This window comes from Microcebus murinus, chromosome 18, assembly GCF_040939455.1.
Source record: "Microcebus murinus isolate Inina chromosome 18, M.murinus_Inina_mat1.0, whole genome shotgun sequence".
NCBI lineage: Eukaryota > Metazoa > Chordata > Mammalia > Primates > Cheirogaleidae > Microcebus > Microcebus murinus.
In genome coordinates, this window is record NC_134121.1 from 30,724,694 (window position 1) to 30,740,249 (window position 15,556).

At 34.9% G+C, this 15,556-nt stretch overlaps 1 protein-coding gene across 2 annotated transcripts in view; it reads right to left on the reverse strand.

Annotated features, from left to right (window-relative positions):
• Positions 1–15,556, reverse strand: part of VMP1 (vacuole membrane protein 1) — a 116,547-nt gene that overhangs the window by 32,161 nt on the left and 68,830 nt on the right. For both annotated transcript variants that reach the window (XM_012770917.3, XM_012770984.3), the window contains exon 8: positions 310–390. In XM_012770917.3, the coding sequence (XP_012626371.1) occupies positions 310–390 (81 nt within the window). The remainder of the gene's footprint in view (positions 1–309; positions 391–15,556) is intronic.

The window sequence follows — 15,556 nt, forward strand, 5'->3', positions numbered from 1 at the left end:
CTTCATTATATATTCTTCATTGTGAGAATGGATTTTTATCTCTTTTATTCTTACTGAAACAAGCCATTTAGGTCTGAAGTCAGCACTGCATGATAGAATACTTAAAAGTCAATAAACAAGATCTGAACCTATCCAACAGAAAACAATTTATTTAATGAGTAAAGTGTCTGATTCACAAAATTACATACCTAATAAAAGTATTTTATTAGGTATTTTTATTCATTTAGCAGTATATCTTTAGAACAAATTGGATCAAAATATAACCCTACCATTTAGTGAAATTTCTCACTTTTAATACAATTCACTTACTGAAGCACAGGCCAAAATTCCAAAAAATCCAACCTTTTGTACTAGGTTTTGAACTGCCAGTTTAGCCCGGGAGGCAAAGTCCTGTAAAAAAAGGGATTTTAAAACATTAATGAAAGGAAGAAAAAGAAGGGAAATGGTTCTTTATAGAGTTTATTATATAAAATATTTCACAATCTGAAGGCATTGATTCATTTAACGAGCAAGATGAATGATTAAAAACATCAAAGCAGGCTGTTCACTGGAAAACATCCAAATAAAATTATGATAGAATATTACATCCTTAAAAGCTAAACTCTTAAAACATTGTCACTTTATTTTTAGGATTCTCTCTGGATTTTCTAGGGATGAACAAAATATCATAAATCAACCATGAACCCACTCATTGTTTTGGAAATACTAGTGTACCACGTCTATCTCTTCCTCTCTCCTTCTACAATTTGCCAGACTTAATCTCTGATTAATAGCAGGGTAGAAAATCATGTTTATCAAGATGGCCAATGAAGACACCTCTGCTGATCACTGGCCAGAAGATGGAAAAAACAGTTATGCAGCAATAACTAAGCATTCATTACTGCCAAAAGCAAAATAACACTAGCACAGCTTGTGCTAGTTTTATAAAATCTTTTCACAAACATTTTATTTGAGCTTTTCAATAATGCTGGGGTACAGGTAGAGCAGGTATCGTTATACCCAATCTACAGACCACAAAACTGTAGCCCAGGGAGGTTAAGTGCTCAAGATCATAATGTTAAATTAGGGATAAAGATAGGAAATGATTCAATTTCCAGACTGTGAAATCAGAGCTTTTTATTTCATTATGCCACCTCTTCCCATGCTGAAACATGCATTTGGCTAGCTAGTTTATTCCCATAATTTTCTTCTTTTGGCATGTTGATGCTATATTTATATATATTGTTTCTTAGAAGTCTTGATCTGAAATTTGACTCTAATTCTTTTCTGGTTTTAAAATGGTAAATACTTTAAATTCCAATGAAAATAGTTCGTAAGATTAAACAAAATCAGCTAATGTGTGAATGCTTTTTTAATAAAGTCTTCATAGAAACACTTCTCTCCATAGTCCAACGTGCTAATAGATAATAATCCTATAGACAGGTCAGAATACAGAAGCTAAAAGGATCCTTCGCAGAACAGAAATGAGGTTTAAAGCCAGAAAAGCAAACTGGGCTGAAAAATATATATCTCTAATCCACACAGAATGTGTGTATTCCCACTTTTAAAAACTTTGACAAATAATACTAAGTAGAATAGCCATACCAAGTTACAACAGTAGGCAATAATTAAATTAAAAAACAAAACAAAAGAAAACAACAACTTCCCGTACTTGCTGAGGATGGTGAGAAAGTCAAAAGAATTAAACCAATAAACTACATTTAAAAAGATATTACTAGTCAATATACCTTCAAGTTCAAGTATATAGGTTCTCAAAGTTAATCATTAGTTAAATTCTACAACAAAATTTTGCAATTTTATAATTTATTTCCAGAGAGAGAATTAAATTTTTCTTTTTTGGACTAGGCTTCTATTTTTAGTAAGTCAGTTATATCAGATTTAATATTTTAAAAAAGCTGAATGACTGCAGCAAAGGGCATTTTCTGTTTTAATTCAGATTTCTAACTGAAAACTTCTTTCTCAACATCTATTGCATTAAGTATGCAAAACTGATTTCTACTGATTCTGAAACTGTTTAAGAATAGATAATGATTCACTTGCCTTAACACACAGAAAAAAAAATACATAATGAAATCAGTTTTCGTTGAAAGCTTATTTTAAAACAAATTAGTTCTATTTATTTTTAAAATGTATATAATTATCCCATATGACTTGAAAAGAAAAAAAAGAAAAAAAAAGAAAAGAGAAATAAATTAAAAAAAAAAGAAAAAAATGTACATAACTAGTCTCTAAATTACTAAACTTGTAATCCAATCAAAGCACTAAATAAAAACTGGCAAGCCATAATGAAGAGAAATGTTTTAGGTGTTTAAAGTATCAACATAATACTATTAGATTATAAACCAGTTATAAAATTTTAATTACTATTGCCCAAGAATTAAAGATAAAATCAGGAAAATGCCTTCCTTTACAGCTTCTAAGATCTTCATAGCAAATCCACTTTCAATGAGACACAAGATTGTACTCAACTGCTAAGAAAAGGAAAAATAAACAAAAAAAGTATACAAATTTTATTGTAAAGGTACTCATTTTTTATAAATAAATTTTCCAAGTCAGATATAGGCAGGAATATTTTTCTATCACAGCATTTATGTAGTCCCTATTATATAAAATTAGATTTTCTGCATTAAATGGTTAGAAAAGATCCACAAAGTATAATTAGGAGATTTGGTGTCTAGTTTTCTTTTATTTTGACTTCAAGGCTTTAGAATCTCCTATTTATTTAAATCAAATGACTAAGATTGTGCTATCATTTCAAACTGATGGCATTTTTCTACTACATAGATACATACATACCTATACAAGTTTAAATGAGAACACAGGAATGATTATACCAACTGGTTTATATAAAGAAAAAATGATTAAACATTATGCATGTCACCTAATACACAAAAAAAGGTATTTAAGACTACAGAAGTTCAAAGAAACACATTTTAAAAAGATCCTGAAAAAGAAGTCAACTAATACAGCAACCATTATTAACGAAGTAGAATAATAAGTAAGAAGGCTTTTTTCCCCTTTGGGGCAGAATTTCTTTACTTAACAGAAATTAGACAAGAACAAAGAAAAACAGACTCCTTGTTCTTTCTGATGACTGGGTGCTCCTCATTAGTTATCCTTAAGGGTGCTTTGAAAATCTTTATTTGAGCAAAGAGTTAATTTTTCCAAACAAACAAAGTAGAAACCTTTTACCCCCCCTTTTTTAAATTTGAAGTGGGCATGTATTGCAAAGATAACAAGTTAAAGTGCCTTTTTAACAGACAGTTTCATTTTTTAAAAAGAGTAAAAGTCATCTACTAAAATGAATTTCATAAATTTTATTATGTATTTAACATACACAGTGACCATGCTACTTTTAGTTTCTAAAATTTTTCCAGATCTTTCACAATATTTTCAGAATCAAAATTACATTATATATCAAATAATCCAAACATTTATTGAATATCAAGTCTACACTATTGTTTTTATTATAAGAAATGAACATAGCAGAATATGCAGTTTGACAGAATATTTTCTTGATTTTTTTCCCTTGCCAGTGTTTTGAAAACAAACTCAGGGAAGCACTATATTAGTATTTATACCAAATCTAAAATATTTTACAGTAGTAAAGATGTTTAGATTTCATAAACACAATTACATTTTATTTTAAATTTATTTTACTTTTAAATCTTTATGTATAAAACTTACTGATATGGTTTTAAATACTTTATTTAAAAATTTTATTGAAAACATTATTCTTTCATTGCCCCAAATGTTCTGCATGTCAAATGCAATTTTATTTTCCTTTGAGCTTTGTAGTTTTAAAAGTTCTTTATTTTTTTTAAAAACAACTTGAGTGTCTTTTCATTATTTATATACTTTGGCAGCTCTTTCTTATTATGTTGATTTTAGAATAATATTGTCCATGAATTAAAGTATATATTTCTACTTGCCTTTAAAATATAAAGAGGGAGAAAGTATTCTATGTATATTATTTGTTAATAAACCCAACTCTTATCACCTACACCCACCTACCACACAAAAAAAACACTAAAACCTTTTTACTAAGGTTTAAAAAAACTATTTTAAACAAAATTTGCTATTCCAAGTAAAATAAATAAGTAAAAATGTACACCAATTATAAACAATATTTTAAGAAAAACTGAAGAAAAAAAGATCACCAAACAAATTAGTATGTTCAGTATTCAAGGATCAAGTTAAACATCAAAGGAAATTAATATTTCATTTTAATAGTTTTGGAGTATTTGTGAGAACAATGTAACAAGTCCAATTTGCTTACTTCCTCAATGGTCACTCTTCAATTTTTCAAAAATCTGTACAACTAAAAACAAATTCCTTTTAATAGTTTCATTTCTCTGTATTCACATTTCACAACTTTTACCTATTTCACAATTTAAGCGCCTGAGGACAGTTTCATTCTCTAACTCTGCCTAAATAAGTAGCATGCATTTATGATTAGTAATTACATATTATTTTGTACCCTTTTTTCCCCACAAAAATAAACTAATTACAGGTATATAAAATTATCTCCCATCCCCACCCACAGTGATTATGTATGTACATAACCAATCATGCTTCTGAAAGAACAGGAGACAAAAAAACCATTTTCCCAAACATTATAAGAAGACTAGGAACAGTTATAGTAATTCCTTTTTTTTTTCTTTTTACAATTCTTTTTAGCTGACAGCTATGAGTTGAAGACAGTAGTTCCTTATCACTGAGATTTCAAGGACTAATAAAGAAAAACAGAGCCTTAAGGTTAAATATTCTGTAGGATTTTTTTTTTTTTTTTTGAGACAGAGTCTCGCTTTGTTGCCCAGGCTAGAGTGAGTGCTGTGGCATCAGCTTAGCTCACAGCAACCTCAAACTCCTGGGCTCAAGCAATCCCACTGCCTCAGCCTCCCAAGTAGCTGGCACTACAGGCATGCACCACCATGCCCAGCTAATTTTTTCTATATATATTAGTTGGCCAATTAATTCGTTTCTATTTATAGTAGAGACAGGGTCTCGCTCTTGCTCAGGCTGGTTTCGAACTCCTGACCTCGAGCAATCCTCCCGCCTTGGCCTCCCAGAGTGCTAGGATTACAGGCGTGAGCCATCTGTAGGATTCTTGATTCTTGCTTCACATTTCTTTTCCCTATGAAAGATTTATGATTAAGGGAGAAGAAAAACTACAAGGCTAATTATACTTACTCTGCAAAATATTAATGTTTGAATCTAATGTTGTAAACTTGAATTGAAATATGTGAAATAACATTTATCTTCAAATGGTCAACCTTTTGATTTTATAGTAATCTTTTCATTTTCATGATGAGTGACCATATAAAAAGATCTCTTTAAAAGCAAAAGAGGCAGGGCATGGTGGCTCACGCCTGTAATCCTAGCCCTCTGGGAGGTCGAGGCAGGAAGATTGCTTGAGGTCAGGAGTTTGAGACCAGCATGAGCAAAAGTGAGATGCCTGTTTCTACTAAAAATAGAAAAAATTAGTCAAACAACTGAAAATAGAAGAAAAAATTAGCCGGGCATGGTGGTGCACGCCTGTAGTCCCCAGCCACTTGGGAGGCTGAGGCAAGAGGATCATTTGAGCCCAGGAGTTTGAGGTTGCTGTGAGCTAAGCTGATGCCATAGCACTCTAGCCTGGGTGACAGAGTGCAGCTCTGTCTCAAAAAAATAAATAAATAAAAGCAAAAGAAAATCCCTAAATGAGCTGAACAAATGTAATCTTACTAGAGATAAATGTGTATTTGGTGAATATCTTATGGAAGCTTAAATTACCTGCCTTCTTAACCCATTAGAGTCAAGCATGGCTTAATGATGGGGAAACATTCCGAGAAACGCATTGTTACACGATTTTGTCATTGTGCGAACATCATAGTGTACTTACACAAACCCAGAACCTACTACACATCTGGGCTATTTGGTATAGCCTATTGCTCCTAGGGTACAACCATGTGCAGTATGTTACTGTTCTGAATACTGTAGGTAATTGGAACACAACGATATTTATCTAAACATAAACATAGAAAAAGAACAGTAAAAATATGGTATGAGATTTATAAAATGGTATACCTGTATAGAGCACTTACTATGTATGAATGGTGCATACAAGACTGGAAGTTGCTCTATGCAAGTCAGTGTGTAAGTGGTAAGCGAATGTGAAGGCCTCGCGCATTACAGTACACTACTATAGACTTTATAAACTCTTGTATCCTTAGGCTACACTAAATTTATTTAAAAAATTTTTTCTATAAGCTTTTTTTTCTTTTTTTGAGACAGAGTCTTGCTTTGTTGCCCAGACTAGAGTGAGTGCTGTGGCGTCAGCCTAGCTCACAGCAACCTCCAACTCCTGGACTCAAGCGATCCTCCTGCCTCAGCCTCCCAAGTAGCTGGGACTACAAGCATATGCCACCATACCCGGCTAATATTTTTTTTCTATATATATATTAGTTGGCCAATTAATTTATTTCTATTTATAGTAGAGATGGGGTCTCGCTCTTGCTCAGGCGGTTTTAAACTCCTGATCTTGAGCTATCCGCCCGCCTCGGCCTCCCAGAGTGCTGGGATTACAGGCGTGAGCCACCGTGCTTGGCCTATAAGCTTTTTCTACTTTTAATTTTTAAATTTTTATTTTTTACTTTTGGAGTTTTTTTTTTTTTTTAACAGAGTCTTACTCTGTCACCCAGGCTGGAGAGCAGTGATATGATCATCGCTCACTACAGCCTCAAATTCCTGGCCTGAAATGATTCTCCCACCTTGACCTCCTAAAGTGCTGGGATTAGAAGCATACCTGGCCTTTTTGAGTTTTTTTGCTAAAAACTAAAACACAAATACACACATTAACTTAGGCCCATACAAGGTGAGGATCAGCACTATCACTGTCTTCTACTTCTACATCTTGTCCCACTGGAAGATGATCGGGGTAATAATATGCATGCAACTGTCTTCTACTGTGATAACAACGGCTTCTTCTGGATTACCTCCTGAAAGACCTGTCTAAGGTTATTTTACAGTTAACTTCTTTTTTTTTTTTGAGACAGAGTCTCACTTTGTTGCCCAGGCTAGAGTGAGTGCCGTGGCATCAGCCTAGCTCACAGCAACCTCTAACTCCTGGGCTGAAGCAATCCTTCTGCCTCAGCCTCCCAAATAGCTGGGACTACAGGCATGTGCCACCATACCCGGCTAATTTTTTTTTCTATGTATATTAGTTGGCCAATTAGTTTTCTTTCTATTTATAGTAGAGACGGGATCTTGCTCTTGCTCAGGCTGGTTTCGAACTCCTGACCTCGAGCAATCCACCCACCTTGGCCTCCCAGAGTGCTAGGATTACAGGCGTGAGCCACCGCGCCCGGCCTACAGTTAACTTTTTAAAAAATATAAGCAGAAGGCATATACTCTACAAAGATAAAAAGTATAGTACGTAAATATTATACATAAGCCAGTAACATAGTCATTAATTATCAAGTGTTATATACTATACATAATTGCATGTGTTTTACTTTTATATGACTGGTAGTGCAGTATGTTTGTTTACACCAGCATCACTACAAACATGTGAGTAATGCATTGCACTACCACGTTATGACAGCTACAAAGTCACTAGACCATAGGAATTTTTCAGTTCCCTTATAATCTTAAAGGACCACCATTAATATGCAGTCTCACACTGAAATGTCCTTAAGTAGTGCATGACCATATATGTTAAAATTTCTGCTGAGCTAATAATGTTCTTCTTGGATTTGATGCTAAGTGACTCCATAGCCAACATTAAAAACCACAGAGCAACTGTTTAAATAATAATTCCTTATGTGTAATGGGAATTTATGTTACAATATACTATATTCGTGAAATATTTGGACCACCTAAAAATTACTTCCTGGTTCCTGTGTCCTAGTCAAATATGTATGCTAAGCAACTAAAACTCTATTAGGCAGAAATAGAACTAAACAGTAATGATGACTTAATATTATAAGCTGTTTCAGTATAGTGGACAATGACTCTCAAACAATAACTTGTTGTTTTTTTGTTTTTTTTTTTTGAGACAGAGTCTCACTTTGTTGCCTAGGCTAGAGTGAGTGCCGTGGCGTCAGCCTAGCTCACAGCAACCTCAGACTCCTGGGCTCAAGCGATCCTTCTGTCTCAGCCTCCCAAGTAGCTGGGACTACAGGCATGCGCCACCATGCCCGGCCAATTTTTTCTATATATATTAGTTGGCCAATTAGTTTCTTTCTATTTATAGTAGAGACGGGTCTCGCTCTTGCTCAGGCTGGTTTTGAACTCCCGACCTCGAGCAATCCTCCCGCCTCGGCCTCCCAGAGAGCTAGGATTACAGGCGTGAGCCACCGCGCCTGGCCCAATAACTTGTTAATAAGACTCTAATAACCATGTACTTAAATATTTTCTAAAATGAAATACATATACATAGAGAATAATACAATTAAAGGGTACAATTAACTATTATCTTCACAGAAACTGCAATGTAATTCAATCTTCTATAATGAATTATAACTCATAATCTTTAAATCTTTCCCCTTGAACCTAGATTAAAAAGTGTCTTAATCACTATTTTCTACCTGTTTTCAGGGCTCTATGAGTTACCTTCATTTAAAAATGAGAGCATTAATTAATTGAATTCAAAGTGAACAAAATATTTTATCTTATTGTTGACTTCCTTAATATCATTAAAGCAACTGCTTACATTTCAATATTTCATATTTGAGTAGGTTCCCTTTAAATAACTGAAGCATACTATTTATTCTGTTTTTGAACTATGACATAATGATCTTAATCACATTTACGGGATAAAGATTGTGGTTAAGAAATAAATTCTAGAAGAAAAGATAGGGATATTGGTGAAATAAAGTGATCATAAAAGAAAACAGTTAATAAATTTTAAATTACTAGGTACAAGATGTTGGATAACAAAATACACATGCATTTACCAACAAAAAGTGATCAGAACTGAGTTGTGTAACTACTCCCCAAAACAAGATGCTATTAATTCTAGCCGGTGGCTTATACAATTGGATCAAGCCAACTATAAAATCAGAGATGAGCATTGGAATTTCTATATATCAGAAATTAGGATAAAACTCTGTAATACTGCAAATAGAATGCATCACATGAACACATTTCAGAAAAGCAAAAAAATTTTATTCTGAAAATAGCTGAGAGATTTATAAGTTTTTTTTTTTTTTTTTTTTTTGAGACAGAGTCTCACTTTGTTGCCCAGGCTAGAGTGAGTGCCGTGGCATCAGCCTGGCTCACAGCAACCTCAATCTCCGGGGCTCAGTGATCCTACTGCCTCAGCCTCCCGAGTAGCTGGGACTACAGGCATGCGCCACCATGCCCGGCTAATTTTTTTTTTTTGTATATATATTTTTAGTTGGTCAATTAATTTATTTCTATTTTTGGTAGAGTCGGGGTCTCGCTCAGGCTGGTTTCGAACTCCTGACCTTGAGCAATCCGCCCGCCTGGCCTCCCAAAGTGCTAGGATTACAGGCGTGAGCCACCACGCCCGGCCAGATTTATAAGTTTTAAGAAGAGATTATGTATAAATCATGAAATATAAAAATCAGATCTCTTATCTATCAAAATCAATGACGGTATGCCTAAAAATTATCAGAAGTAAAGAAGGCTGTGACTGTTCTTTGAAATGGTAAGAAACACTTATTTTGGCAACTAGCTAAATTTATTAAGTACTGAATACTAGATATAACTAAAAATTTGAAAATAAAATTCAGATTTTATTCTTGTTCATACTCATCTATTTGTATTATCTAGTGCAATTTCATTTAACTAGATTTCATTATGAAAATTTAGTTGATCACAAATTGCATCTTGCTTTTTAATTAGAATAAAACTGTGAGAATGCACATGTGATACAACTATATCTATATAGATACATATAATATATATATAATATATATATAAAATATATATATATATTTTTTGAGACAGTCTCACTCTGTCGCCTGGGCTAGGGTGCCATGGTATCAGGCTCGCTCACAACAACCTCAAACTCCTGGGCTCAAGCAATCCTGCTGCCTCAGCCTACCGAGTAGCTGGGACTACAAGCATGCGCCACCATGCCCGGCTAATTTTTTCTATATATTTTTAGTTGGCCAATTAATTTCCTTCTATTTTTAGTAGAGACGGGGGTCTCACTCTTACTCAGACTGGTCTCGAACTCCTGACCTTGAACAATCCTCCCGCTTCTGCCTCCCAGAGTGCTAGGATTACAGGCGTGAGCCACCAAACTCCTGACCTTGAACAATCCTCCCGCTTCTGCCTCCCAGAGTGCTAGGATTACAGGCGTGAGCCACCGCGCCTGGCCAAGAATATACTGTTTTGTGAAACATTTATTTCAGTTACACAAAATACATTTTGTGGGCTATGGGGCGGGGGGTAGGTCCAAAAGTCATTGATAAAAGGCAATTGTGCCTGGAGTGGGCTTCACGGCACTTCATCCAAATTACACCTTTCAAAAATTATGTGAGAATTGATCGATATGATTTTTTTCACTTAAAAATATAAATCTAGAGAACAGTGAAGAAAACTGTGAGCATAAGCTTCCAATGCTGAATCAGAGCTCTACAGAAACAACTCACTTTCCTCACAACAGGTTGTGCTCTGAGGTCGTCATGTAGCCTGTTCAGGCAGGTTGGCCCTTAGCAATCAAACCATGGCATATTCTACTAGTGAAGCCTAAAGAGTATTTTCTATGTGCAAGGTCATGTGTTAGGACTATCTGCCTCACCTTAGAAAAAAAAGTATTACTAAATTAACAATCTTTGTAATAAAGTTTAAAAGGCAGTCATTCTTTTTTTAAGGTGTTTTTGACAATGAAAAAAATATATAAAAATATGGAATATATAATTCACTGTGAACACCACACATTTCAGAGTGTTGTGCCAAAAGTAGAAAGCTCACAACTATTTATGGGTCAAGATCAGGATTAAACAGATTTCTAGATGTATAGATGTATTTCTGTTACTAAACTTACTTCAGAGTGGGTAGGGGCGCATAATACAAGTATTTTTTAAAAATTGAGGCACAACATGTATACAGTAAAGGACATCTAAAATGTACATTTCAGCTGGGCACGGTGGCTCACGCCTGTAATCCTAGCACTCTGGGAGGCCGAGGTGGGCGGATTGCTCGAGGTCAGGAGTTCAAAACCAGCCTGAGCAAGACCCTGTCTCTACTAAAAATAGAAAGAAATTAATTGGACAACTAAAAATATATATACAAAAAATTAGCTGGGCATGGTGGTGCATGCCTGTAGTCCCAGCTATTGGGAGGCTGAGACAGGAGGATCATCTGAGCCCAGAAGTTTGAGGTTGCTGTGAGCTAGGCTGATTCCACGGCACTCACTCTAGCCTGGGCAACAAATTGAGACTCTGTCTCAAAAAAAAAAAAAAAAAAAAAAGTACATTTCAATGGAATTTTACAATAAACACACCCATTTAACCACCACTGAGATCCAGATATAGAACACTGCCAGAACTCTAGAAACACCATTGGTGGCATTCCCAGTAATTACACCTTTCCCCAAAACAACCACTACCATTGACTTCTATTTACCACAGATTTAGTTTTTCCTATTTTTGAACTTTATATAAATGGAACTAAACAGTATCTTCTCTTTTATGTCTGGCTTCTTTAGCTCAACATTACATTATGTCCAGGAGATCCATCCATCCTATTGCATGTAGCAGTAATCAATTTGTTGCTGTATATCATTCTATTGTATGAATATATCATAATTAATTTATTTACTCTGTTGGTGAACATTATGGTCGCTTCCAGTTTTAAGCTGTTATGAATTATGCTGCTAGGAACATTCTCTTGCACACGTCTTTTGGCATATCTTTCTGGTGAGTATAAAACTACAAATGGAATTGCTGGAACATAGGGTATGTATATGTTTAATTTTAGTAGATAGTGCCAAACAGTTTTTGAAGTGATTGTATAACAACAACAAAAATAAATAAATGGGATTTGATTAAACTAAAAAGCTTCTGCACAGCTAAGAAAATAACCAACAGAGCAAATAGACAACCTAGAGAATGGGAGAAAATATTCACAAGCTATTCACAATATACATCTGATAAAGGGCTAATATCCAGAATCTACAAAGAACTCAAGCAAATCAACAAGAAAAAACAAACAACCCCATTAAAAAGTGGGCAGAAGACATGAACAGAAGCTTTTCAAAAGAAGGCAGACAAATGGCCAATAAACTTAAGAAAAAATGCTCAATGTCACTAATCATCAAGGAAGTGCAAATTAAAACCACAATGAGGCCAGGCGCTGTGGCTCACGCCTGTAATCCTAGCTCTTGGGAGGCCGAGGCGGGCGGATTGCTCAAGGTCAGGAGTTTGAAACCAGCCTGAGCAAGAGCGAGACCCCGTCTCTACTATAAATAGAAAGAAATTAATTGGCCAACTGATATATATAAAAAATTAGCCGGGCATGGTGGCGCATGCCTGTAGTCCCAGCTACCCGGGAGGCTGAGGCAGAAGGATCGCTCGAGCCCAGGAGTTTGAGGTTGCTGTGAGCTAGGCTGACGCCACGGCACTCACTCTAGCCTGGGCAACAAAGCGAGACTCTGTCTCAAAAAAAAAACAAAAAAACAAAAAAACAAAAAAAAACCACAATGAGATATCACCTTACCCATTAGAATGGCTTTTATTAAAGAGTCTAATAACAACAGATATTAGCATGGATGTAGACAAAAAGGAATGCTTATATACTGTTAGTGGGACTGCAAATTAGTACAACCTCTATGGAAAAAGAGTATGGAGATTCCTCAAAGAACTAAAAGTAGACCTACCATTCAATCTAGCAATCCCACTACTGGGTATCTATTCAAATGAAAAACAAAGTCATTTTATCAGAGACACCTGTACTTGAATGTTCATTGCAGCACAATTCACAATTGCAAAGATGTGGAATCAACCCAGGTTCCCATCGATTCATGAGTGGATTAAAAAAAGGTGGCATATGTGTATCATGGAGTAGCGCTCAGCCATAAAAAAAAATGAATTAATGCCTTTTGCAACAATTTGGATGGAACTGGAGATCATTATCCTAAGTGAAGTATCACAAGAATGGAAAAACAAACACCACATGTACTCACTATTAAACTAGAACTAACTGATGAGCACACATGGGCACAGAGGAATGTAAAACTTAGTTGAACTCAAGCAGGGGGGAGAGGGGAGGCAGAAAGGGGCAAAAACCTACCTAATGGATACAACGAACATTATTTGGGTAATCGGCACACTTATAGCCATGAATCAAGCATTATAAAAGCAATACATGTAACAAAAACATTTGTACCCCCTTAATGTTATACTTTGAAAGTAAAAAAAAAGTGATTACAAATCAAATTACTCTTAATATTGCTTCCATGTTACCAACTGATAACGAATCTCAACTGAAAAAAAATCTAAAGGTTTTTCCTCTTCTACTGACAGTTTTAAAGAGTATGTGGAAATTAGTAGCTTTGATAACCCCAACACATGAAAATTAGATAAATTCAAGGAAAAAACAGGAAAAAGAAAACTTTTATAAAATGCTAAGTTTTAGAAAAACAACTTATAATATTTTGAAACTTACTATCAATTTCATTAAAAATAAAATGGAAAGAAAAAGAAAACAGAGATAACTGCTTAGGAAAAAATATATTTTTCACTCACAGAATTTTGGAAGACAAAATTAGAACCTTTTTCAGAAACCAGAATTCTTATTTAAAAGCAATTAAATCCAACCAAATGGTAATTATTATGTGGAAGGTAATAAAAAAATCAAAAGATGAGGATATAGTGGTTTATTCATTCATTCCATAAATGTTTATCAATTGTTTCCTAATGCCAAATACTACTGTAGGAGCTGGGACTACAACCCTGAAACAAAATAATAACAATTTGGAACCTCATGGAGCTTACACTCTAGTGAGAGGAGATAAAAGCTAAACAAAAAATAGGTAAATTATATGACTCATTAGAGGTAAAAAGTTGCATACAGAAAATAGACCTGGGAAGGGGTGGCAAGAAAGATTTAATTTTGGCTGGTCTTGGTGACTCACGCCTGTAATCCTAGCACAATGGGAGGCCGAGGTGGGAGGATTGCTTGAGGTCAGGAGTTCGAGACAAGCCTGACCAAGAGCGAGACCTTGTCTTTACTAAAAAAATAGAAAGAAATTAGCTGGACAACTAAAAATATATATCGAAAAAATTAGCGGGGCATGGTGGCACATGTCTCTAGTCCCAGCTACTCAGGAGGCTGAGGCAGAAAGATTGCTTGAGCCCAGGAGTTTGAGGGTGTTGTGAGCTAGGCTTACGCCAGGGCACTCTTGCCCAGGCAACAGAGCAAGACTGTCTCAAAAGATTTAATTTTAAACATGATAGTCAGAGAAGGCCTCACAGAAAAGGTAATCCAAGATATTTGATCAAAATCTTCCAGGAGGTAAGGGAGTAAATCATGCTGATAATCTATAGGAAGAGAGCTCCAACAATTTTTTTTTCTTGGGATATAAAAAATCTAGTGTGTGTATAGGGGTAGAGGGTGCAATAGGTAAAGAGAGAAGAAGAAAGAGGTGGATGAAACCTACAACGCAAGGGAGAGGAAAAACAAGAGAGATAAAAAGTAATATAAACAAAATCAGAATACAAAGACCAACAACTCTATAGTCTCATGATAGCAAAATGATCAAGCAGTGACGTTAAATCTTTTAACGCTGTGAGTCACAGTTTGTTCATCTTTTCTGTAAAATGGTAATAATAATATCCATCACTATAACAGATATGAGATAAAACTGATTATGGGACAAAATCATTTAGGCTTAAGTTCTATTGCTTAGCAAATGGCAAAAGATGAAAAAACCTGACATTTAATGAAATCTTGTTTGAGTTCTCAGACCTTATGATAAGCACAGTTCTAATGCAATCTCACAACTAAAATAAGAGGTTTGGGTTTTAATTTTAAAAAAGAAAAATGTTAATATCAAAGAAAGAAGGGGGCTGTAAGTCAGAAAGTAGGGTAGGAAGGAAACGTGTTAAGAATCGAAAACTTATCAAATCTGCCGCATAGTGCCACCAATTTGTTTACCAATCCTCTACCACAGGAAGGTAGAAACGGGTGAGATTATTTTTCCTGAATGCTGGTTCTTAATCAACTTATTCTTGTCTCCAGAAAATAAGAGGAAATTCTTTGATTATTTACACCTGTAATGATTATCTATGATTACTACTATTAAAACTCACAATCCATTAGACATAAAACATTTCTTGTGTAGTCTAGGAGGAAAGAGATGGAAAAATTATGGTTTCAGAAGGCTATCTCTGGGGCCAACCACCAGCATTTATTACCATGTTCAGATAAAGAGTAAAGAAGTTATTTTTAGAAGTTCAGACAAGCATACAGTGCTTTCCCCTCCTTTTCTTATTTCAGCCAAGCTAAAATTAAGGTCTAAGTTACTAGCATTAAAATTGGCCAGTATCTGCAGCTTCCTTTTCCTTTGTCTCTCTCCTTGCTTACGTTTTTGTTGAAA